A 25,704-nucleotide genomic window follows, 5' to 3' on the forward strand; every position below is an offset into this window, starting at 1 on the left:
TGTTGCATATAAACATCAAGGAGCTCAGGGCAGTTCACTTAGCCTGCGCAGTCTTTCTGCCACAATTTGCCAGTCAAGTGGTGCAGGTGTTGACGGACAACATAGCCTCGATGCTCTACATCAACAGGCAAGGGGAACACTCCACTTGTGAGATTTCCGCATCCATCATGCCATCCATCTGGAGGCCTGTCACCTCCCCTGCATAGGTAACATGCTGGGCGGATCACTTCAGCAGGTCCCTCTTGTCTCACCACTTATGGTCGCTCAACTCAGAAGTGGTCCAGATGCTCTTCCAGAAGTGGGGAACTCCCTGAGTGGATATGTTTGCCACCAGACAGAACAGGAAGTGTCATCAGTTTTGCTCAAGGTGATGTCCACCTTCCATGTCAACCAATATCTTCCTCCCAGTATTCTACCCTAAGCCACACAAGACTGCTGAGGAGAAGTGGCTGCACGCTTTGGATGTTTGGCATGTCTTGGCATTCTACCTAGAGCGTACCAAACCCTCTGCAGATCGACCCAGCTCTTCATCGCAACAGTGGATACGTTGAAGGGCCTTCTAGTGTCCTCTCAGAGGATCTCTAATTGGATTACCTCCTGTATCTGGGCCTGCTACGAGCTATCACTGGTCCAACCGCCGCCTATTGTGAAGGGCCACTGGACGAGAGCTGAAACACCCTCGGCGGCCTTCCTGGCACACATCCCCATCCAGGACATTTGCAGGGCTGTGATGTGGTTTTCAGTACACATGTTCATGGCACACTACGCCATCACACAGCAAGCTAGAGACGACGCTGGATTCAGCAGAGCACTGTTGCGATCTGCACACCCGTGAACTCCTACCCACCTCTGATGGTACTCTTTGGGAGTCACCTAACATGGAATGGACATGAGCAAGTACTCGAAGAAGAAAAGACAGTTACCTTTTCTGTAACTGGTGTTCTTCGAGAAGTATTGCTCATATCCATTCCATGACCTGCCCGCCTTCCCCACTGTCTGAGTTTCTGGCAAGAAGGAACTGAAGGTAGGGGGAGTTGGCAGCACTCCTTATACCCGTGACATGTGCGCACCATTCCAAAGAACACCAGAGCCGGTACCCTATGTATACCACTGAGGGAAAAACTTCCAGCACCAGTGCATGTGGCGAGCACACACACCTAACATGGAATGGACATGAGCAACACATCTCAAAGAACACCTGGTATGGAAAAGGTAACTGTCTTTTCACCTTCCTGTGTTAGAAAGAAACTATGCATCACAATGTGGATAAAAATTTAGTTTTTTAATTTAAAATGGATTTAAAAAAAAAAGTCAGTCAATATGGTTTATTTTTAAAAAAAATCTTACTTAAAATTAAATTTTAAATGTCAGCCTATGTTAAGGCCTAAACTTAGTATGGTTTATTAAACTATTTAAATTAATTAAAAAAATTAATCGGTACGTTTGCTCCCAAGTTTTGAAGAAAGTCAAACCACTGAACCGGTGGAGTTCTTTGGCTAAGTACCTGAATCAGGGTCTGTTGACATGCTAAGCCAACTTTTGACAGCAGTAGCCTTTTCTGCAGGTTCAAAGGGGATATTTTCTTTGTTTATTCAACTAGTTCAATGAGAGTTGATTCAAAGTTAGGAAACCAATATGAAGTTGAAAAGGCAGAAAAGCTTGTATGTCATGTCTTTCTCCCCCGCAACGTCCCCCCCGCCCCCCGTGAATAAGAACTAGGTGTAAAAGGATGGTCTATTTGTTCGAAAATCTTGAGGGACATGGTGACTGGAAACAATGATTTGTATTCATTAACTGCAGATAATACTTCCTTTGTTCAATAAACCAGTTTTAAATGACACACATATTTTGATAAACTTTTTTCTTATGTTCCAGTACTTTGAAGGTAGTTTTATTTAATAAGAAAAATTAAAATATTCATGTATTTTTAGTTGAATTTGAATTTGTCTAAATGGAGCTTTACACAAACCCCATATAAAATATTAATCAGATACTAGCCAGAAATATCATTCACCCTTTGAGTTTTAGATTTTTTTTTTTTACGTTAGAATCTGAATTAAGGTAAATTAAGCTAGATAATTGCTTTAATACACGTGTATAGATATAGTGTATCCTCCTCGTTTAGTATAAAGAACCACCAAATTTAGTAAAAGTCTGTAATTAGTGTAAAGGTTTATCTTTAGTTGCAAATGACGTGTTTTAATGGTTACCAACTAATGAGAACCAACCTTTCTGTAGGAAAAGAACTAAAAAATAGAAATGGAAATCATTATTAAAATCAGGATTTAGATCAGTTTCCTGTTTGCTGATTTATGTCACTTAGATTTAAATTAGTCCAGCCTTTATGCACAATTCTGTTTGAATGGATAAGTGCTGGAATGTGATCATAAAGGAAAAGGATCACAAACTTTGTTATATGAAAGTTGGACTTCTGGAAATATTTCCTGCCTATATAGATATCCACCCCATTGCTTAGTTAAGTTAGTATTTAACAGTTGATCAGATATTCTTTAAGAAACTTCCATTAGCAAGAGCAAGCCAGGGCTGCTATACAAGAGGATGTGGCTTGACTCAGTGATTCTTTTCAGTATCTGGCTTTTACACCTAAGACATCAAAAAGGAGGAGCAGTTTATTCTAGTTTAGAGAGACTTTTCAAAAAATACAACTTTCAAATTAGAGCAGCGTTTGTTTTAAGTTGTTCAGTGAAGGCAGTAGAAATCATAATATGTGTTAAGTAGTCCACTGTTTATGCCTGCTGCGTTTCATCAGATACATAAGGGATCGGGGAGCCTGATCTTCACAGAACAATTCCAGACATAAGAGTGGTCATGGGTCATGTTAATAAAATCCTCCAAAGAACTACTTGTTACAGATAACTTATTATATCTAGCCATTCCTTGAATAAAAGACTTATTTGAAACATTTACAATGCAAAGAATCTCATCTTCTGGAAACATAATTTAAAAATTAACTTGGGAAGATAAGAGCATTCTTTTCTTGACTCGCTGAACAATACATTTATTACAAGGGAAGTGGGAAGCAATCAAAATGTCAACATCCTCCCTCCGCCCTCCCCCTCCAAAAAAAAAAAAAAAAAAAAAAAAAAAAAAGCACTGTGTTCATAGCTGGCTTTGACTTATTACCCTATGCGGTGCCTTCAAGCTTCAGTAAAAGAAGTGAGGCATAAATGAAAGTTCCTGGGGAATATATCCAGTGTAGTGGGTCTTCCTGGCTGTTGCATGGCTGGATTAAGGGCCCAGCATGGAGGTCATATCAGAGGGAGAGGAGAAGAGTCTCTTGAGTGCCGTAAACAATTGCTAGTATTACCTGCACACAGTCTCTGGCTAACCCTATTGTAAATATGCTGGATGAGCAGAGCAAGGTGCAAATACTTTGGGTTTTTTTGACACTCTCACTTACTGAAAGACTTGGAAAATAATTGAAGGTTGAGGTTTTGAAAATAAATAGGGCGACTGGGTTGTGTACAAAGAGAGACGGCGTTCCAACAACTACAGGACAGCTTTGAAATAGACAGACTATTTTAAGATTAAGAGCACAGACAGGAAAAATTAGAAATAAAAGGTGAGGTAGAGCTGTTTAAGGCCTTGTGGGAATGAAGTTTTATTTTGATTTGGAAAAAGGAGAGGAAGCTATTAACAATGTAGGAAGTGCCATGCTGGATCAGACCCACGTTGTGCTTAGTCCTGTATCCTATTGTCAGTGTCCAGCACCAGAACAGGAAAAGGACATTTTAATTTAGAAGTATTTTTGTGTAAGTTGGACATAACAAGGTATGTTGCTTTGCTTAATATGATTGAGTTGCAAATGAAATATAAAGAGTTTTGTTGTAGGAATGGAGAAGAGAAGATGGATTTTGTTTGAGACGTCAAAAAAGAAGCAACAGGATTAGAGCTTGGGAGTGGAAAAAGTGGAGGGAGAAGTCTGACACAGGCTTGCTATGCTAGTGTCTGTGATGGAAGTAGAGTGGGGTGATGGGAAGTAGAGTGGGGCTGTTAATGATAGTGAAGGGGGTAGAAGGGTCACGAGGAAAAATCAGTGTTTGTGTTTTTGTCATGTGTTCGTGAGAGGGGGAACTGATGAAATACTGTTCAAGAAGGGAAGTGGTGGAATTTCGATATGTGGGGTTTGGAATACTCAGCTCATAGTTGGAGCCATGTGTGGTTGAGGGTGCCCAGAGAAAGGGAAAAGAGTTCTAATAAATGGATGTCCTTGGTGATTTTCATTCATTTCTTAGCATTTGTATTGTATGTTGATTTAATGTGAAGAAGTGGCATTTCTGAACTGTTTGGAATACTTAGTTTCATATTTTTTTCTCATCTTCTGGTGTGGGCAATTAGATGCAACCAATTAAGATTGGCAAATTTTGGAACACTGGGTGACTGAATAGTCCTCCAGCTTTACCTGCTCTTTGGCATTCTTCCTAAACTGGAAACTTTTGCTTGCTGTACCCCTTTGCTACCTAAAATATAGTTAGCTGATTGCAGTGAATGCTTTCGAAGTCTCTAAGAGGATGTTGCCTTACCTGGATTTTCAAAAGTAAATTTAATTTCTTTATTAATAGAAACAATCATGTACAAATATAAATATATTTATGGACCTTTCTGTGATGTGATGAGTATCTTCAGATTTTACTGAAGCTCCTGTGAGAGCTGAATGAGCCCCTTGTGCTACTACAAATATTATAACTAGTAAGGAGGAAGTAGAGTAGCTGTACGCTTTTCCTGTAAGCATAATTGTTAATAATACAGAACTACCTTCTAATCTTGAGCAAGAGGAAAAAGACAAGAGCATTTAAGAGGTGGTGAAGCATTTTTCCTAATTACTAAAATAGAGGACATTTTGAATAACATTAAGGATATGTTTTTTCTCCTGTAGAGGAATTTCTGTGAGTATTGTACAGTTCTTCTTCGAGTGATTGCTCATATCCATTCCAGTTAGGTGTACGCGCCGCGCGTGCACATTCGTCGGAAAACTTTTACCCTAGCAACTCAGTGGGCCGGCAGGTCGCCCCCTAGAGTGGCGCCACCATGGCGCTCCATATATACTCCTGTCGGCCCACCCGCTCCTCAGTTCCTTCTTACCGCCCGTGTCGGTCGTTGGAACAGTGGAGCGCGGCTTAGCTGACCTCCACTTCCCTAGCTACTCGTTTTCTCGTATATATTATGCAGTTATAACCCTTTTATATATATATTTGTATGGTTATACGTGTTTTCTTTGCTAACATGGTTAGTTTAGTTAGCGGGGTTTAGGAAGTAGCCCCTTCCATGAGCCCAGTGCCGGAGCCATGCATGGCTCACCGGGTTTTAAAAGGGGCCCGGCCTGCCAGAAGCCGCGGCCGAAGAGAGATCTACATGACTCCTGTCTGAAGTGCCTCAGGGAATCACACTTGACAGCTAAGTGCCCCATTTGCAAGGCTTTTAAGCCGAGAACAAAAAGGTGCGGGACTTTCACTTACCCCTCCACCTTGGCGCCGAGCGATGTTCAAGCGGCGGGCAGAAGCGCCTCCTCGGCACCAGACCCCGCCGGTACTACCAAGGCCTTTCGGCACCGACCGTCGCCGGCACCGATGTCGACTCGGCACCGCTCCCTTCTTCCGAGGTCGAGAGAGCCTACGATTCCTGCTGGTGCCTGGCGGCTCCCCGGCACGCGCCGTGGTTGAGCCCCCTGCTCCCGCTGCTTCCGTGCCACCTGCATTGCAGCCAGAGAGCTCGCCTAAGTTGCGTTACCCGGCACCGACACCTGCAGAGGCACCGATGACTTCGGCTCCGTCGATTCCAGTCCCCCAGGACCACGGAATCCGGTGCCTGGCAGCTCCCCGGCTCGCGCCGTGGTAGAGCTTACTGCTCCTGCTGCTTCTGTGCCAACTGCACCACAGCTAAAGAGCTCGTCTAAGATGGCTCGCCCGGCACCGACGACGTCGGCACCGTCGATCCCGGTCCCACGAGGGCCGTAGAATCCGGTGCCTGACGGCTCCCCGGCGCGCGCCGTGGTTGAGCTACTGCTCCTGCTGCTTCCGTGCCAGCGGCACCGCAGCCAGAGAGCTCGTCTAAGTCGGATCGCCCGGCGCCGACACCTGCTACAGCACTGATGACGTCGTCACCGTCGATCCCGGTCCCACAAGGGCCATGGAATCCGGTGCCTGACGGCTCCCCGGCACGCGCCGTGGTTGAGCGTATTGCTCCTGCTGCTTCCGTGCCAGCGGCACCGCAGCCAGAGGGCTCGTCTAAGTCGGATCGCCCGGCACCGGCACCTGCTGCGGCACCGATGACGTCGGCACCGTCGATCCCGGTCCCACAAGGGCCGTAGAATCCGGTGCCTGACGGCTCCCCGGCACGCGTCGTGGTTGAGCTACTGCTCCTGCTGCTTCCGTGCCAACGGCACCGCAGCCAGAGAGCTCATCTACGTCGGATCGCCCGACACCGACACCTGCTGCGGCACCGATGACGTCGGCACCGTCGATCCCCGGTCCCGCAAGGGCCGTAGAATCCGGTGCCTGACGGCTCCCCGGCACGCGCCGTGGTCGAGCTAATGCTCCGGCTGCTTCCGTGCCAACGGCACCGCAGCCAGAGGGCTAGTCTAAGTCGGATTGCCCGGCACCGACGCCTCTGAGGCACCGACAACATCGGCACCGTCGATTCCAGTCCCACAAGGGCAATCGAATCCGGTGCCCGACGGCTCCCCGGCACGCGCCGTGGTTGAGCGTATTACTCCCGCTGCTTCAGTGCTGACGGCACCGCAGCCAGACAGCTTATCTAACTCGGATCGCCCGGCACCGACACCTACCGAAGCTCTGATGACCTCGGTACCGTGGATCCCGGTCCCACGAGGGCCGTCGAATCCGGTGCCTGACAGCTCCCCAGTACGCACTGTGGTTGAGCCTGCTGTTCCCTTCACGCCGGAGATGTTACCAACGGCGAGGGCTCTCAGTGCCATGACAGAGTCAGTGCTGCCTGATCCGGGCACCGCCGGTACGGATAATACAGTCTCTTCAGGGGACTGTCCCCTGTCAGCACAGCAGAGCGGCACCGTTCATGATCACGGTCCCGCAGACACTCCAAGTCCTGTCGGCACGCCGGACACCACTGGCAGTCCCGGTGCTGTTTTCCTCGGTACTGGTCACACTCGCTGCACCGGTCGGTATCCCGTTCGCCGACCCGCTATCGGCACCGTTCTGACCTCTGGCACCGGGGCAGGTACCTTGACTCCTGTAGCCCTTCTCCGAGCCTCGAGATCTCGGTCGACCTCCCGACACCGTTCTGGTTGCGGGTCTGGATCTCGTTCCAGGTACCGATACGCCTCCCGATGCCGGTCCCCAGTGCCGAGTTGGGCAAGGTCCGAATGAGTCAGAGACTCTGCCTGTGCCTTCTTTTAGTACCTCCATGGCCGTCCAGACACGCATCCGTGTTATCCCATATGCGCAGATTTTATGCTCAGGACCACGATCCTGATATGATGGCCAGCGGGCGCCAGCCCCGAAGCAGAAAGAGGCTTGGCGAATGAACAGGCTTGGCCGCCAGGTGTACTCTGCAGGGGCCTTGCAGCTCGGGGTAGCAAAGCAACAAGCCTTGCTTAGCTGCGATAATTATAGCACCTGAGTGACGGAGTTTCTCCCTCAAAACTTCCACCTGGAGTTCGCTGCTGTCTTGGAGGACGGGGGGAAAGAAGGTTCCCAGAGCGTCCCTCCAGGCCTCGTTGGACGCAGCAGACTCTGCGGCCGGCACTCTGGCCTTGAGTGTCGCCGTGAGGTGCATTTCATGGCTTCAGGTTTTAAACCTCCGGCCGGAGCTGCGGTGTGCCATTCAGGATTTACCCTTTGTTGGTAAAGGCATCTTCGCGGCAGAGACAGCCCCAGACTGCGAAGTCTGGTGGGCAATAGGGTCCTAATGCGTCTCAGCATGTATACGCCAGCGACAAAACGCAGGCCTTTCTGGCCCCAGCCGCCATACTCTGTGCCTAGCCAGAGGCAGAACTCTGGCAAACGGCAGGGCCAAGGTGGTCGCAGACGAACGTCAGGACCCCTGAAGAGCCAAAGTCAAGGTCCCTCGCAATTACCACTGGGACCAAAGACGGACCTTCCAAGGTTCACCTGAGGGCGGTGTACCAGTCGCAGGACGGGATCCCGATCCCGCTTTCTCCTGGCATGGCCCCAGTTACTTTCAGATCGCTGGGTCCTGCGCACGATGGAGCATAGGTACCACCTTTAAATTGCTCCAGCCCTGTCCCACTTCAGCGGACGAAAGGGGTAAGGGGTTTTACCCCCGTTATGCCCTAGTCCACCACTCGAACACAGGTCTCAGACCTTCTTGGTCCTACACGGACTCAACCGGGTTAGGATAAGGTTGGAGTTCTGCATGGTATCCCTGGGAATCATTATTCCATCCTTGCCTCCTGGGGGCTACGGTGCCGCCCTGGATATGAAGCACGCGTACTTTCGCAATGCCATCTTCCCTCCGCACGGGAGATGCCTCCGCTCTATAGCCGACTGTCAATACTCCCGGTTTACGGCCGTAGTCGCCGCCTACCGTCGCTGATGTCGGATATGCGTTTTTCCGTATCTGGACGATTCGCTTATCCAAGGAGACTCTGAGACACAAACCACTCAGCGCGTGGGCATCGCCACGGTCTTATTCACAGGTCAAGGCCTGCTGTTTATTATAGAGCAATCCACTCTGGTCCCCACGCAGAGGTTGGGCTCCCTAGGGGCTATCCTGGTCTCCTACCTAGCCGGAGCCTGCTTATCGCAACTGAGATTTTAGGCGATGGCAACAATCATCTGAGGTCTGAAGGCTTTCCCAACGACCTCGGCTCGTTCTTGTCTCAGTCTCCTGGGTCCATGGTTGCCCGCAAGTTTGTAACCAAAGACGCCAAGCTCCGCCTCCGTCCTCTCCAAGTCCGGCTCACTGCCCCTGACGGCGGACGCCTCATCTCTCTGCTCGAGTGTTCATAGTCACCTCTGAGCTTAAGGCCTTTGGTCTTCTAGGGAGCTGGCATTCCTCCTCAATGCCCCAAAAATTGAGAGTAGTCCGCCTGGCATGCCAGGGGTTCCAGCGGCAGCTGCGAGGCCGTTGTATCTCGGTGTTTACAGCCAACACAACGACCAGGTGCTTCATAAGTATTCAGGGGGGACATAGTCCCCCCCCCCTTTTTTGTCAGGAGGCCATCCATTTCCGGGTCTTTGGCATGGCCCACTCGATGGAGCTGGCGACGTCCTTTCTCCCAGGCGTTTGGAACGTCCTCACTCTTTGCCTCAGCAGGTCTTTCCTGCCTTACGAGTGATCACTCTGCCCCATGTGAGGCGTCCCGCTTTCCGGAAGTGGAGATGTTTCCTCACACAGACCTGTTCGCTCACCGCGAGAGCAGGAAATGCCAGGTGTTCTGCTCCTTCCAAGATCTCTCCTCGGAATCGATCTTGGATGCATTCCTGATGCCGTGGAAAGGCCAACTGCATTATGCCTTCCCACTGTTCCCACTGGTTCATTAGGTCCTGCTCAAACTCCGCAGGGGCAGAGCGTGCATCATCATGATCACTCCGGAATGGTCCAGGCAGCGCTGACATACCACGTTACTCGGCCTGTCAGCCCAGACCTCATCACTCAGGGCAACGACAGGCTTCGTCACTCGGACCTGCAGCCTCTTCGCCTCACGGTGGCTGCTGCGTACCTGAGTCGGGGTGACAGGCAGCCTTCCACCTGGTCAACGTACCGGGCCGGGTGGAAGCGTTTCTTTTACAGCTGCAATACGCTCGATCTTGCTCCTGCTGAGGTCTCGATCCCCTCTGTTTGGCCTGCCTCTGGCCTTCAGCGGCAGGACCTGGCGGTATCAGCGCTGAGGATACACTCAGCAGCCATCTCTACCTTCCAGCAGGCTGAGATGGACGTTCAGTGTTCTCACGCTCTATGGGTTCGGGGTCCCTCAAGGGCTTGGAGCACTTGCACCCTCGGGTGCGCCGCCCAGCCCCGACCTGGGACCTCAACCTAGTCTTGGCCAGACGGGTCTCTGAGATCAGAGCTCTTACGGGGGTTCCGCCGTACACTAGGTTTCACAAAGACAAGGTGCAGTTATGACCGCACCCGGCTTTCCTCCCTAAGGTGGTTTTGGCTTTTCATGTTACCCACAGTTCAACGCAATGGGCACAACCGTTGCACTCCTTGGACATCTGTGGAGTGCTCGCATTATATTGTGCTGACAGAACCATTTCCTAAGGTGCCCCAGCTCTATCCCGGTAGCGGGCCAAAGGGAGGGCTTGCTTGTTCTCCTCTCAGAGGATCTCATCTGGGGTGTTGGCGGACATCCCCACTTGTTATGATTTGGCTCATATTTCCACAAGCCACATCAACGTGCATTCTACCAGGGCTCAGGCTTCATCGGCCGCCTTGCTGGCTCGTGTTTCTACCCACAAGATCTGTCGCGAAGCTCCATTGGTCCTCGGTCCATACCTTTGCTTCGCAGTATGCCCTGGTTCAGCAGTCAAGAGAGGCTGTAGCCTCTGGCTCAGCAGTTTTATTCTGCCACATTTCACTCCGACCCCACCGCCTTTGTAAGGCTTGGGATTCACCTAACTGGAATGGATATGAGCAATCACTCGAAGAAGAAAAGACGGTTACTCACCTTTGTAACTGTTGTTCTTCGAGATGTGTTGCTCATATCCATTCCACACCCGCCCTCCTTCCCCACTGTCGGAGTAGCCGGCAAGAAGGAACTGAGGAGCGGGTGGGCCGGCAGGAGTATATATGGAGCGCCATGGTGGCGCCACTCTAGGGGGCGACCTGCCGGCCCACTGAGTTGCTAGGGTAAAAGTTTTCCGACGAATGTGCACGCGCGGCGCGTACACCTAACTGGAATGGATATGAGCAACACATCTCGAAGAACAACAGTTACAAAGGTGAGTAACCGTCTTTTTTAACAAAGTCCCATTTTTGTCTCTTTCAAACAGAAAATGGATTGAAACAAAACTTGGTTACCACTTAAAAGTTGTTTGAGGACGTGAATTACTACTTCTGATTCTTGTTTTTTAATTAAATATAATTGAGAACTCTGACTTTTGCTTGGTGTTTTAGGACATTGCACAAATAAAGGATAGTATGTGCTTTGTCTCATGGAGAAGAAGTAAAGCTTTAGTTCATTTGGCAGCGCCTGCTTGGCAGTTTATTGAACAGCATCTTCAGCATCTGAAGAGACTGGTAGGTCTTTCAAGTCCTAACAACTTTTACCAGCTGAGAAAACTGAAGTATGTCAGAAAAGAGTAGACAAAGATCTTGGAATCCTAGGAAAGATATTGAATTTCTGAAATCCTTTGAACTCATTTTAAATGTTCTGGCTTGTAGCAAGTTTACATGCTAAGACTGTTAAAGGTGACCTGGGAAAGGTGTATTCTGTTTTTTTTATTTAATAATAATAATAATAATAATTAATAATTAAAAAAAGAGGCTTCTATCCTATTTGCTTCTTTGACATATAAAGAATACCTGAACAAATTTTAAGGTTTTTTTTTTCTTATATCCACTTGTTTTTCACTTTAGAATTAAAAGGAATGTCAAATCTCCCCTCTTCTCTTCCCTTCCCTTTAACAAGGTGTTAGAAGGGGCGAGTAAATATCCTTTTCTAACACCTTAGTTAAAGCTACTGAATCTTTAACAATGCTTCCTTTATGTAAAATGTCATTGAAGTTATGTATGAGTCAAGGAGAACAAATAGAAAGTTTTAAACAGTCAGACTAAAACTCCTTTCCTTCTCCATTGTTCCTTTCATTTTCTAGGCGTTTGTGATATCACTGTTATTTTTTTAGGTCTCCATAGTCTTGCAGCCTAGAATAGGACCTGAATATTTAGCAGAAAATTGATTGTTTTTAAAGCCTTTCTGGCCTCCTTTATTACAAAGAATCAGAAAAAGGGCACGAGCCCGGTTTTTTTTTCTTTGCATGACACATTTACTGAAAATCAACAAGTGAAAGCAAGAGGTATCCACAATCCCTGCCTTGACTTCCTTCTGGAAGATTCTCATCTTGAGAGGCAACATGATCTAGGAGAGCAATCATAACTTTGGGAATTTGGAACTCCTGAGTTCAAATCCTTGTTCTGTCGTTGACTTGCTGTATGGTCTTAAGGTATCTCTTTGCCCCAGTTTTCTCCTCCTGTAAAATGAGGATAGTTCTAAGCATATATAAAGCATGCCTTCACCATGATATATAAATGCTTATTTCCTCTTAACCCTTGTCTACAATAGTGATCATTGCTAACATTTTCTCCTTGCTCCTACCAGTTACGCGCCACCAGTGAGGGCTCTAGTGAATATAGATTTCCAGACAACTTGAGGCTATTGCTTGGAATAGGGTTAAATAGTATGATGGCTACATGGAGACCTATCCATACTAGCACACATAATTGTTACCACCAGTGGTAAATTATACCAAAAATCCCATTATAGGTACAGACACAGAGGTGTTGTAAGGATTAGTTAATACTGCTACAATGCTATAAAGATGTCAAGTGTTATCTAGGAGCTAAGTGTTATCTTCAGTCCATTTAGTTTTATTTCCAATTTAGGCAGTTTCTAGTTTCTTGAATCGAATAGAGGAGAAACTCTTGCTGATGAGCGTATTTCTAGGAAGCCGAACCAGTCCAATGAATGCTACTAAATGCATTGAACAGCTCTCAAAGTCAGCCTTACTTTGGTTAAATACTTCTCAAGAGCAGTTTACTAAATATATAGTACAAGATAGAAGGAACTGATTTGATTTTTATCTAATTTATTTTTTAAAAAGTGTTTATTGGCTATATGAGTACACCTCTACCCTAATATAACACTGTCCTCGGGAGCCAAAAAATCTTTCTGCATTGTAGGTGAAACCGCTTTATATCAAACTTGCTTTGATCCACCAGCGTGCTCAGCGCTGCCCCCGCCAGAGCACTGCTTTACCACATTATATCCAAATTTGTGTTCTATCGGGTCGCGTTATATCGGGGTAGAGGTGTATTTTCTTGAAAAATCATTTTAAATTCTGTATAGTTAAGAGGGTATCTGATGGACAGAGCTGTAATATGTTCTGTACTTCAGACAGTATATTTCTTCCTTTTAACTCACTTACCAGAAATAGTGCACAATATGCATTTACAACTTGAGGTTATCTGTCAGTTTTATTTTAATAACTGTTTTGTATTCCCCCTTCTTGTCAGGTCTGCACAAGCTGTGAAGACAATGCAGAAGCCAATGGTTTTTGTGTGGAGTGTGTAGAATGGTTATGCAAGACCTGTATCAGAGCTCACCAGAGGGTTAAATTCACAAAGGACCATACAGTCAGACAGAAAGAAGAAGTATCACCAGGTAATACATTTTGCTTTCTTCTTCACTTTGGGTGCAAATCTGTCTTGAAAAATTTTATTTAAGCCAGTATACTTCTTTAGGAGGATATGCACCTTACTGTAAATTTAAGAACCCCCTCCACCCTGTTAAACATGAAAGGATAAATTCATCACTCGTGTAACTCTACTGAAATCAAGGGATTACGTTAGGTGTGAGCTTGATCCAGAAAGACTTGAATCAGGGAAAAATGAGGCAAATGCATGCTTAAGATATTGTTCCACACTAAATGGTATTAAACTATTTTCTAGCCTTTCCCAAATTAATTGCACAAAAGAGTCTTTCGAACAGTCAGCTCCCACACTGTAGATCTCTACCAACTATTAACATTACTTTACTGCAATAAGCCATCACAGGAAGCGCAGCAGTAGGTTCTTGGTGCTTTCCTTTGGCATTCAGGTGCTGAAGAATTGCACCTCTAGCTACTAATTCACATCTTGGCATGGGTTATTGCTTGTAAAGTGTGTAGCTTCAGTTTATAATTTTACTGTGTTTAAAGAAGATTTTAAAACTGTTTTTGAGGCAGTATGTTAAAACTGTGAAAAGTACTTGTTAGAAGGCTGAGAAAACATTAGGGAAAAGGTTGTAAATACTTCTTTAAATATATTTATTGCAAAGTTATTTTTCTAAAATTTTAATAGGTTTGTTTTACACATTTGGCCTGTTCAGACTGCACTCATTCTCTCTTTGTCTCCTCTCGCCCCCCATGTCTCGCGCACACAGATGAGCTTGACTGCCCTTATTCTTGTACATAGCTAAATGGTGGCTTTCAAACCAGCTACTTACCTTCAAAACTAAGCTGAAAGCTACTGTATTTAATATTCTTGTTTTTTGTTTGTTTTTAAGGATACAAGGTGAGTCAAAAGTAGTAGGCAGCTGAACTCACAGGGAGATGATAAAAGCAGTAAAACTGTATTTTTTTCTTCTAGTTCTTACTGACTGCCTCCTGTACTGTTTAGCTCTCAACTTTCCTTGCTATAACTTGTTTTAGCTAAGTAACTAGAGTTCCAAGTTTAACTGTCAGCCATCAGATTTAGATGCTTAACAAATTATCTGAGTTTTCAAAGGTACTGAGCACGTGCAGCTCTCACTGTATGGTGTGGTATTCTTTCTTACATTAACATTTCTCCACTGAAGCTAGACAGAGACTGCCAATTCATTTAGAATTGGTTACTGATCAACTGTTAGATAGTAACTTCTGGTTACTACTGTTCTTGTCTAGTTTTAACAAGTGAGTAAGAAGTCAGAGATTGTTTCCCATTATCAATCCCCTGAGTTGTCTGACGCCATGGTCTGAGTGACTTGAGCACAATAAAATGTGGATGACTGTTCTTTTATTATCAAGATATTATGAAGTACTGCCAGTTTATAGTTGGTTCTCTGTCATAAGAATTCACTGCCTTGTGAGGCTTAGACTATTGGGTTTTTCTGACTTTCCTGGGTCCCAGAGTCAGGCAAGTAATTGTTTTGTTTCCAGTGCAAATCTGCCTTCAACTTCCTCTACAGGTATCCTGCTAATATTCCCCCATCTTCTACTCCATGCTCAGTCACAGAGCTGTGTGCAGAAGCTTTTTCTGAGGGCTCTTTTCCCTCAAGATTGTTAACTAATTTTTCACCATCTCTTCACCTTCATCTCCAAGTGGCAAGAGGAGGGTCTTCAGGTGAATGCTTCGAGGAAGGCTAGGAACTTCACTGTACCTGTAGTTTTACCACATCATGTTTGGCTTGGGCCCTGTTAGCAAAGCTTAAGTTTCCCATTCTTACATTCTGCTCCATGTGCTGGCAGACCACTCGCATGTCCCTTAGCTTCTATGCCTTCATTTTCATCCTGACCCCATACCATTTTTCCCAGCATAGGTCTTTCTCTGCTACAGGACCGTGACAGCCAACAAGCCGCAGTTCAATCAGTGGGGGAACTAGTGAGAGCTGTGTGGGAGTTCCCAAGCTATTGTGCCAACCAGCTTCTATTGTCTATAGTGCTCTAGGAAGAGCTCTCCCACCAATACCTTTTTCCTGCCTTGCTTCTTTCACCATTTTCCCTCCATTGTTTTCAAGGGTTTCCTGAGACATCAGAAATATTCACTATAATCCTTGCTGACAAAGAGGAGCTTTCCTCCCATTTAGTAATTTAGGTCACCCACCATCTGAGGAACTCTTGGAAGTTTCCGAGGAATTGATAAGTTCCACTTTTAAGATAGCTGAACCAGCAACCCATTTTCCTCCAAGTTCTTCTCCTAACCAGGACGCCTTAAGATGAAGTGGTAAAAAGATCTGTCTCCCTGTACTGGAATCTTTTGAGAAAATTGACTCTCAGTACTCCTACCTTGGCAAAAATAAATCCATTAATTACACCGCTATGAAAATTCAGTCTGATAAGATCACCTTTTCTTCCATTCTGAAGATAGAGTGCTTTTTCATCTTAGGATTCTTCTCAGGTAAAAAAGGGTTTTGAACCCAATTTAATTGGGCTAATTCTCCAAAGGACTTTGTAGACCAGACGACTGAGAACTTTTAAAGAGGGACTTTGAATTGTCTTCCATGGCTTTTGTGGTACCATAATATGTATGGTGTCTGCTCAAATGCCACTCAATATCACCGATTCTCTCTAGTACTTTCAGAAAAAGAAGTACCATAAAGATCAAAAGGGGGAAACCGAAAAACTCCACCGAACTGGATACTAGCAAAATGACACCATCTTTCCTCTTCAGTGCTTCGTGTGACATCACCAGATTCTTCTCCAAATCTTTTTTTTCCCCCATAAAATCTGGCCGAAGAACCTGGAACACTACACCTGTAGGTAGGGTCACTATTCCACCAGCAATCTGTTCAGTTGCCCTTTCAAAGGGCAAAAATGCTCGACAAGTCCCTCGCAATGTCCTTAAGAATACTTTGGCTATCTGGATATAATTTAATTTGAGTCCAATGTCAAGACATTTGCTGGAGTTCAGGTCACTTCCTCAGCTGCAATTTCTAGTCCTCACAAAACCACCAATCTTTTCATCCTTTTCAAAACACCAGGGCCAAGAATTCTTCCCCAAGTCAGTCAGAGGGGCCTCTCCAGGAGAGGATTCTCTACAAGATAAGCGCTGCTGATTTGCGCCCACCTACCTGTGGCAGGAAAGCTAAAAATATCTTCTTAACCTGGGCTGATACCACACACTGTCAAGATTCCCAGACAAGGTCTTCTTGTAGACTTTCAGGAGCCATCCTCTCTAACTTGTCTTTTGCCTCTTCTAATTGAAGACTATATGTGAAAAGATGAGGGTTTCTAGACTGTGTAGTGCATTTTCTTTCCCTTAGAGCAATAATCTTGGTTCCATCATAAGAGAGGTTTATTCTCTGGGTTCTTTGTATTTAATTAAAAGATCCCATAGATGTTCATGCAATTCTGGAGCTGTCCAGCCTCAATTGTCTCAGGTGCAAAATTTACTTCAGAATGAGGCTGTAGCTTTTCTAATCTAAGAAATTTCTTTACAAAATGCTTTATGATCCATAGTGTAGGAGCTGATCTGTTTGGGGTCGTTTGACCATTTTCACCAGCGCAAGCAGAGAAGTTACTGCAGGAGTCTATATAGGTGGGAGGAACCTTGTTTATCTAAACTCAGTCTGCAAAGGACTCCCAAGGGAAGGGTGAAGTAAAGCAGAGGATATTGTGTTCAGGATGTCTGTTTTCTTGATATATATTCTGTTCTATCTCTTAAGTAAAGAGCAGTGGTGGTCTAGAATCTTGTACAAAGTCTATGTGAAGTGTTACATCTACCACGTGTCCCCATGAGGGGGTAAACTGGAAGGATCTCAGTTGGAGTTCTGGAAGAGAGGAAGAGGGATTCTAAGGAGTCAGCATTGGTAATGGGCTAGACTGTTTGACTGTGCAGGTCTCAGCACAGTTTGCAAGACAGAGGATCTGCATCCTGAGAGTGTGCCTACGGACCCCAAGACACAGGCAGTGCCTAGACTCTCTGTTAAAACTTTGGATGCTCAAAACATCTAAGGATTCAGCAACTGGATCGCCACACAGAAAGGGAATAAAAGTGATCCGGGTAATTATAGGCCTGTTAGCTTGACGTCTATAGTATGTAAGGTCTTGGAAAAAATTTTGAGGGAGAAAGTAGTTAAGGACATAGAGGTCAATGGTAATTGGGACGAATTGCAACATGGATTTACTAAAGGTAGATCGTGCCAAACCAATCTGATCTCCTTCTTTGAGAAGGTGACAGATTACTTAGCTAAAGGAAATGCGGTAGATCTAATTTACCTCGATTTCAGTAAGGCGTTTGACACGCTTCCACATGGGGAACTGTTAGTTAAATTGGAAAAGATGGGGATGAATATGAAAGTTGTAAGGTGGATAAGGAACTGGTTAAAGGGGAGACTCCAGCGGGTCGTATTGAAGGGTGAACTGTCAGGCTGGAAGGAGGTTACTAGTGGAGTCCCTCAAGGATCGGTTTTGGGACCGATCTTATTTAACCTTTTTATTACCGACCTTGGCACAAAGAGCGGGAATGTGCTAATAAAGTTTGCGGATGACACAAAGCTGGGGGGTATTGCTAACACGGAGAAGGACAGGGATACTGTTCAGGAAGATCTGGACCACCTTGTAAACTGGAGTAATAGTAATAGGATGAAATACAATAGTGAAAAGTGCAAGGTCATGCACTTAGGGATTAATAATAAGAATTTTAGATATACGTTGGGGACGCATCAGTTGGAAGCGACAGAGGAGGAAAAGGACCTTGGGGTATTGGTTGATAGCAGGATGACTATGAGCCGCCAATGTGATACGGCTGTTAAAAAAGCAAATGCGATTTTAGGATGCATCAGGTGAGGTATTTCCAGCAAGGATAAGGAGGTATTAGTACCGTTATATAAGACGCTGGTGAGACCCCATCTGGAATATTGTGTGCAGTTCTGGTCTCCCGTGTTCAAGAAGGATGAATTCAAACTGGAACAGGTCCAGAGACGGGCTACTAGGATGATCCGAGGAATGGAAAACCTGCCTTATGAAAGGAAACTCAAAGAGCTTGGCTTGTTTAGCCTGGCCAAAAGAAGGCTGCGGGGGGTTATGCTTGCTCTATATAAATATATCAGGGGGGTTAACGTTACGGAGGGAGAGGAATTATTTAAGTTTAGTACTAATGTAGGCACGAGGACGAATGGGTACAAACTGGATATTAGGAAGTTTAGACTTGAAATTAGATGAAGGTTTCTAACCATTAGGGGAGAGAAGTTCTGGAACAGCCTTCCGAGGGAAGTAGTGGGGGCAAAAGACTTATCTGGCTTTAAGACTAAGCTTGATAAGTATATGGAGGGGATGTTATGATAGGATAGTTTAATTTGGGCAATCGATCTTGGATTATCACCAGACAAGTCTGCTCAATGGTCTGCGGGGAGATGTTGGATGGGATGGGAACTGAGTTACTGTGGAGAATTCCTTCTTGGGTGCTGGCTGGTGAGTCTTGCCCACATGCTCAGGGTTTAGCTGATCGCCATATTTGGGGTCAGAAGGGAATTTTCCTCCAGGGCGGATTGGCAGGGGCCCTGGAGGTTTTTCGCCTTCCCCTGCAGCGTGGGGCATGGGTCGCTTGCTGGTGGATTCCCTGCAGCTTGAGGTCTTCAAACCAATTTTGAGGATTTCAATAACTCAGTCCTGGGTTAGGGGTTGTTATAAAAGTGGACGGGTAGGGTTCTGTGGCCTGCCTTGTGCAGGAGGTCATACTAGATGATCATATTGGTCCCTTCTGACCTACGAGTCTATGAGTGGCCTAAAGGGGGAATTTGACTGGACTTGTGATGTTCCTATTTTCTGAAAGCAGCATCACTTCAAAGACCCCCATGGAGCCTCAATTAAGTGTTACACACTCATACTAAATAACCCTTCAAGTCACCAGGAAAATATTCTTATCTTTTTCTAGCTCAAATGTTTGTCTTCCTTTTGGCCATCAGAGGATTAGCATATTTTGTGGTTTCTTTGCAACAAGTAGTTTAAAGAAAAACTTTTTTCAGATAAGGTGGTTGAAAGGCAAGCTTTCCATTTCATTTGTAAGAGAAATTTAACCTTCCATTTAAGCGAGTCAGTTTCCTTGTCCTCTTTGTTCTTAAACCCTCTCTCATCCTGAAGCTAGCGCTTTTGTAGAATGTAGAATTCAGCATATATGGAATTATAGTGTGGGGGAAGCCCGGTGCTTTATTGGTGGTACTTAACTTCTGCACTTCTTTCTTCATGCAGGTGGATTAAGGCCACTATCTTCCAAGTTTCTAATCAAGATCTTTCTGAAATAAGTGTTCGCTAGGGATACAACTACTTAATGGACAGAACTTGAAGGGTAGCTACTCAAGGGTCCCATTCACAAGACAAAGCATACATGCTTTATATTCAAAGGCCTCACTGGATGAACAGAATCCAAGGCTTTCATGGACGGTCTCCCATGAAAACACTTGATACAACAAAGCCAAAGTATACATTTTCAACCTGTTAGGCTTTAAATGTCATCACTTTTAGCACCTCATATGTTTGCGCTCCAACTGTTGGAGGGGAGTGCTATTGCACTGGAGGAGGAGAAGATCTCTTGTCTGCCTCCAAGACCCGAAGAAAGCAGAAAAGTCCAACAGTTCCAAGATGAAGCAATGGATTCTAGTCCAAAAAAAACAGATTGGAGATATGGAAACTAACCAACTTCTCATTCTAACCCAAGCAAATAAAGATTGTTTCAACTTGCTAACAGAAATTTTAATCCTCCTTTATTCTGCAGAGGCAGTTGGTGTGAATAGTCAGCGGCCTGTTTTCTGCCCTTACCACAAAAAGGAACAGTTGAAGCTCTATTGCGAGACCTGTGACAAACTTACATGCCGGGATTGCCAGTTACTGGAACACAAAGAGCACAGGTACCAAAGTAAATTACGTATTTTTATACAACTAGTTGCTGATGCCTTATGAGAGATGTTGAACTAATTCTGAATTGGTTGCAGTACTAGCCTAGATTATATTGTTGAGCAGGGCTCCTGCTAAAATGCAAATTTATTTTTTAACAAAAAGACGCGTGAAGAAACTGAAGTTAACTGACTGAAAGGTCTTGCGAAAGAAAATCTGTGGTAAAGTTGAAAATAGAATCTCTTGATCTTCCAGCTTCTGACCCTGTGTAAGCCTTCCATTATTGGCAGTATAATTGCAGTAGAATCTCAGATTTACGAAAACCTCAGGAATGGTGGTTGTTCATAACTCTGAACAAAACGTTATGGCTGTTCTTTCAAACGTTTACAACTGAACAGTGACTTAATGCAACTTTGAAACTTTACTGTGCAGAAGAAAAATGCTGCTTTCCCTTTATTTTTTTAGTAGTTTATGTTTAACATAGTACTGTACTGTATTTGCTTTTTTTTGTCTCTACTGCTGCCGGATTGCATACTTTTGGTTCCAAATGAGGTGTGTGGTTGACTGGTCAGTTTGTAACTCTGGTGCTCATAACTCTGAGGTTCTACTATAGATGGAAATCTTTGCTATGTAGTTTTTCAAACTGAGAGCTCTTAAAAGCCCCGGGGCTATATTATGTAACTATGTGGTCAAACATAACTCTCAGTTTGCTGTTGAACAGGATGGTTGTTTCTGAAAGGGTTGGTAAGGTCCTCTTAAAGAGGAAATGTTCATTTCTCTCTGAACAGCATTTATCAGAGGAAATCTAAAATGTCATTTGAATGACTCTCACAAAAACTAATACTCTTCATTTCTATGAAGAAAATAATTACACAAGAAAAATACCTTAAAAATCAGACATATTTGCCTTTTATGGGCTTCCTTAGTGTTAAACTCTGTCTTTTAGTAGTGTTTTTAACTGGAGTGATGATTCTGTTGGAATGCAGTCTATTTTTTAGTAAGTATAGTTCAAACCTCTTTCTCATGTTTAAATAAGTCACTGATTATTGCAGGTACCAGTTTATAGAAGAAGCTTTTCAGAACCAGAAAGTGATCATTGATACACTTATCACCAAGCTAATGGAGAAGACTAAGTACATAAAATATACAGGGAAGCAGATCCAAAACAGGTATGTATCGTGTTACTAAATAATAGTGACAAACAGTGAACGTAAGAATATTACCTAACTCACCCAAGGCTTTCAAATTAAAGTATTCCTAAATGGATTTTGTACATTGTGTCTGCATTGTTTGATACTTCCAAAAAGAAATAATTTCCAAAATGTTTTCAGTAGTGAAATATGAAATTCTTAAGTTTTCAGTTGGTTATAGTAATCCTTGTGGTATTTTGTTAACTTAAACTTGATGTTGGTTACATAACTATTCTCTTTAGCCTATAAACTTCCAGGAGAACAGGAGGGGCAAGCTCAGCCAAGCAGGCTGTTAGGAAATTTTTAGAAGGCAATTGCAGTATCTCTTCCCTGCCCACCCCCATTTTTAGTTTTTCTTGATATGTATCTCTCCTATAAATGAGATGTTATGGTTCAGGTTTTTGAAAATAAATGCGTGTGACAGATTTACTTGAAGATCATTTGTGGAAAAACAATATGATCTGGGTTCATACCTGACACTTGCAAGCCAAAGGCATAACCATGGTTGCAACAGTACATTTCAAAATGGGTCCTAGCAAGTACCTCCACAGCACTATTCAGATGCAGTACCCTAGGAATGTAAGTCCAATCTTCCCCCTGGTTTTAGCTGTTGAGAGATGGAGAAGCTTTACTGTTATGCTTGTTCTCTCCCCCTTCTCTTTTACCACCTCTTGGATGCAAACCACAGTCTGTCTCCCTTCCTCCATCCATCCCCTTGCTCCTGAATGACAGGAGAAAAGTAATACTCCTCTCCTCCCACATGGAATCCAAATGCCTTTCTCTCCTTCCTAACTTCTTCTACCTGGTGTTTTTAAGCACCTGTACCAGGTACTCAGCACTGCCTAATACACATGCATAAGGTAGTGAAAAGCATTCCCTGCTCTCTCTCATTCACCCCACCAAAGAGAGGGTAGAATGAGCAGCATATTGATTGTGTCAGCAGTGTAGTAGCAATATTCACATCGCTAGATAGGCCTACAAGCCGTGCTCAAGCAGTAATACGACTCACCATTGGCAAGTATATTGTTTCAAGCTGTGCATTAAAAACAATAAACACAAATGGAAAGGCTGCTACATTGCTGGATATCTTCTTTCTGGAGAAACTTTCTGTATTGAGGAAAAAATGAGATCTTGAATTCCTGTGACATATGGAGACTTTTTTGTATTCCCTGCCAGAAAGGCTTAGGAGAATATTAAAATCAAGACTCTTTCAACCATTCATTTTTATCAATAAAATTCCCTTGCTTATATAAGTGTCCTACTTTTCTAGATCATATAATTAGAATTTCTCAGATTTACACCAAGGTCAGATGCATTCCTAAATCTGTGTTTTGGTTTTGTTTTTTTTTAAACTAACTCAGCCTGATAATTTTCCTGGCTAATGGCAGCATCTTATCCAGTATATACTACTGGATGCATGTGAGCAGGAATCCATTGCATTCTGTGCAACAAATAAGTCATTTCATTCATTGAGTCAGGATGAGCTTTGGTGGCAGTTTCTTAAGGACACTGTGCTAAAAATTTCTAAATATTTATTTTTTACTTACAGAATCCTTGAAGCGAATCAGAATCAAAAGCAGGTGGAACAGGATATTAAAGTTGCCATATTTACACTGATGGTAGAAATAAATAAAAAGGGGAAAGCTTTGCTACATCAGTTAGAGGTAAATTCACTTCTAAGATTATAAATAAGTAGTCTTGTAAGAGCTTTCACAGGGGCTTTAAATGATGATCCATCAAAATTCAAACCCAGCAAAAACTGTCTTTCAGCATGAGTTACATGTTGGTACCCCTTAACGAGGAAATTTCAAATGGGGCTAAGCAGAGAAATATTTCATACAATAGCAGTTTTCTTTGCTAATAACTTTGAATTCCTGTTTGCATTTAGTTTTCGTGAATCAGGGCTGCCCTCCCTCATAATCAAGCAAAAGAAGCTGGGCTGTGCAGTGAAGTCACAGATCTATGTATGATGCAGGAAAACTGTGGTTGATGTACCACAAATTCAGCTGTCCAACTTCATTGTAATAACAAGTAGGAGAGGATAGTCTGTGAGGGAAACCTATCTAAACGCTACTATAGAGTAAAAACCCATAGAAACTTCTTTCTGTCACTAAAGGAAGAAGATGGAAATCTGAATACACGCAGTGGGCTGATCTCTTGAGTAAGAATGTACCAAATTTAGTCACATTTCAGAGTATATAATCACTCTTTAAAATCTCTTCTGAAAAATAAGGTGAAACCATTTGATATTTTTGAGGATTATCATGTTTATTGATTAGCAAGTGAGAGCTAATACATTTTCTGCTGTAAATTGAAAATTTCACTGGAAGTGCTTTGTTCCTTTCAGAGTCTATCAAAAGACCATCGGATTAAGCTTCTGCAGCAACAACAGGAAGTGGCAAGTCTTTCTAAACAGCTGGAACATGTCATGAATTTTTCCAAGTGGGCAGTTTCCAGTGGCAGCAGCACAGCATTGTTGTACAGCAAACGCCTGGTAAGGCTAGGAAAGACAGTATTCCTTAGTTGCTAAGGGGCCATAGTTAAGTCAAACAAGTGAATTTTCTGTGTCTTAAGTAAAGTCAAGGAATTAACCTTGTTAATTACATCAGTATATTGCAGCACAAGTGTGTAATATACATTTTTTTCCCTACAACAGCACAAGTTGAGGAGGATGTTTAAAACTTTGACTTCTGATCCCTCCTAGATATTCTTGAAAATTTGAGTTGTTGCACATTTGCTACTGAGATAGAGATTGTCCCACTTCTGTGGAAGTGTATAAATCACTAATGTTAACCTTTTTAGGATGAAGCATGTTTGTGTATATACATGCTCATTCTATTATAACAACTTTTTCAGCTCAAGGATGAGGTGATCCAAACATAATGGATAATGTAGATATAGCTTTTTAATGTAAAATTAACGTTGGCTCCCCCACAGTCAGTATAACCTTCCATTGAAAGGTTCTAAGACCTTGTCTTCAGACTTGCAAGTATGCATTATGTACCTCATGGTCTGAAGCAGTGATGCTATGGGTTGTGATATACTAAAGCCACACTTTTTCATTTTAAAACAGAAACCAAGGCCTAAAGATACAAAGGTCCTGCTACATTACAAGTACAATTGTGATTAAAAAAAAAAATTAGAGACATGGGCATGTATGCAATTGAAGATAAATGGAATTGTTATAGCCACACACTGTCTTTTCTGCTATCACAATTGTTTGCTCATCCACAACTGCCAGGCTTCCTAACCATGATTGTTTCAGTGCATTCTGGGCAACTATCCCATCGTGCCTCAGCAAGACACAGAGGGAGACTTTCAAAACACAAAGGGAGTTAAGTGCCTAGCTCCTGCCAAAGGCAAAGACATTTGGAAGTTGGATGCCTGGCTGTTCTGTGCTCTTTGAAATCTGCTCCAGAGGGCATACACCTGTACAGAGTCACGTGTGAGGCTGTGCACTGTGGGATATCTTACCGCATAGAGCTGGGAAGGAGCATAATCTAGCCAACTAAATTACACAGCAACAAAGAGTCCTGTGGCACCTTAAAGATTAACCGATGTATTGGAGCATAAGCTTTCGTGGGTGAATACCCACTTCTTCTGATGTGGATCTTTTTACAGATCCAGACTAACAGCCTATCCCTCTGATAAATTACTCGGATTACTGCTTGGAAGCCCTATTCACACTGCAGAAAAAGGAATAGGCTGAGCAGTTTGCAGGAAGACATCCATGTGCCAACCTAGACTTCTGGCATGAGCAACACACTGTTAGCTACTGTGAATAATTGCAGTAGCTAACAGTTTTAGTCACTTAATGAATAGATAAAAACCATATGTAGAGCCAGGTATGCCATAGGCAGTTTAAAAACTCTGAAGTGAACATGAACTGAAATTGAAGCAATCCTGGGATGTTAGTACCCTAGCTACTACTGGTGTCCCCAGAAATCCTGCATTGCCTACATTCAAATTGGTAGTGATTACAGCTTTAAACATTCCCACATCCCCTTTTAAAATATATATTTTGTCATGCACTTCACACTGGTTAGGTATTCTAGAACTGACCTACCTAAAGATTAGGAAAACTACAAGTAAATAAGGAACTCTATGAAAACATTTATATAGTGGGTAATTCATGTCAATACAAGTAGGAAAGTTAATTTAACCAAATGGTATGAGATTAAGAGGCATCTTCAGTAGATTTTTGGAGAAAGGTTTTAAGAGGAATTGGGATTAGGAGGAATCCAAAAAGAATAGGTGTGTTGAGCTGG

At 43.8% G+C, this 25,704-nt stretch overlaps 1 protein-coding gene across 2 annotated transcripts in view; it reads left to right on the forward strand.

The window, feature by feature from the left end:
* The window catches only part of TRIM24 (tripartite motif containing 24), a 157,138-nt gene that overhangs the window by 79,940 nt on the left and 51,494 nt on the right, over positions 1–25,704 (forward strand). For both annotated transcript variants that reach the window (XM_030544216.1, XM_030544221.1), the window contains exons 3-7: positions 13,195–13,342; positions 20,128–20,260; positions 21,299–21,415; positions 22,986–23,100; positions 23,784–23,930. In XM_030544216.1, coding sequence (XP_030400076.1) covers positions 13,195–13,342; positions 20,128–20,260; positions 21,299–21,415; positions 22,986–23,100; positions 23,784–23,930 — 660 coding nt within the window. The remainder of the gene's footprint in view (positions 1–13,194; positions 13,343–20,127; positions 20,261–21,298; positions 21,416–22,985; positions 23,101–23,783; positions 23,931–25,704) is intronic.

This window comes from Gopherus evgoodei, chromosome 1, assembly GCF_007399415.2.
Source record: "Gopherus evgoodei ecotype Sinaloan lineage chromosome 1, rGopEvg1_v1.p, whole genome shotgun sequence".
Classification (NCBI taxonomy): Eukaryota; Metazoa; Chordata; order Testudines; family Testudinidae; genus Gopherus; species Gopherus evgoodei.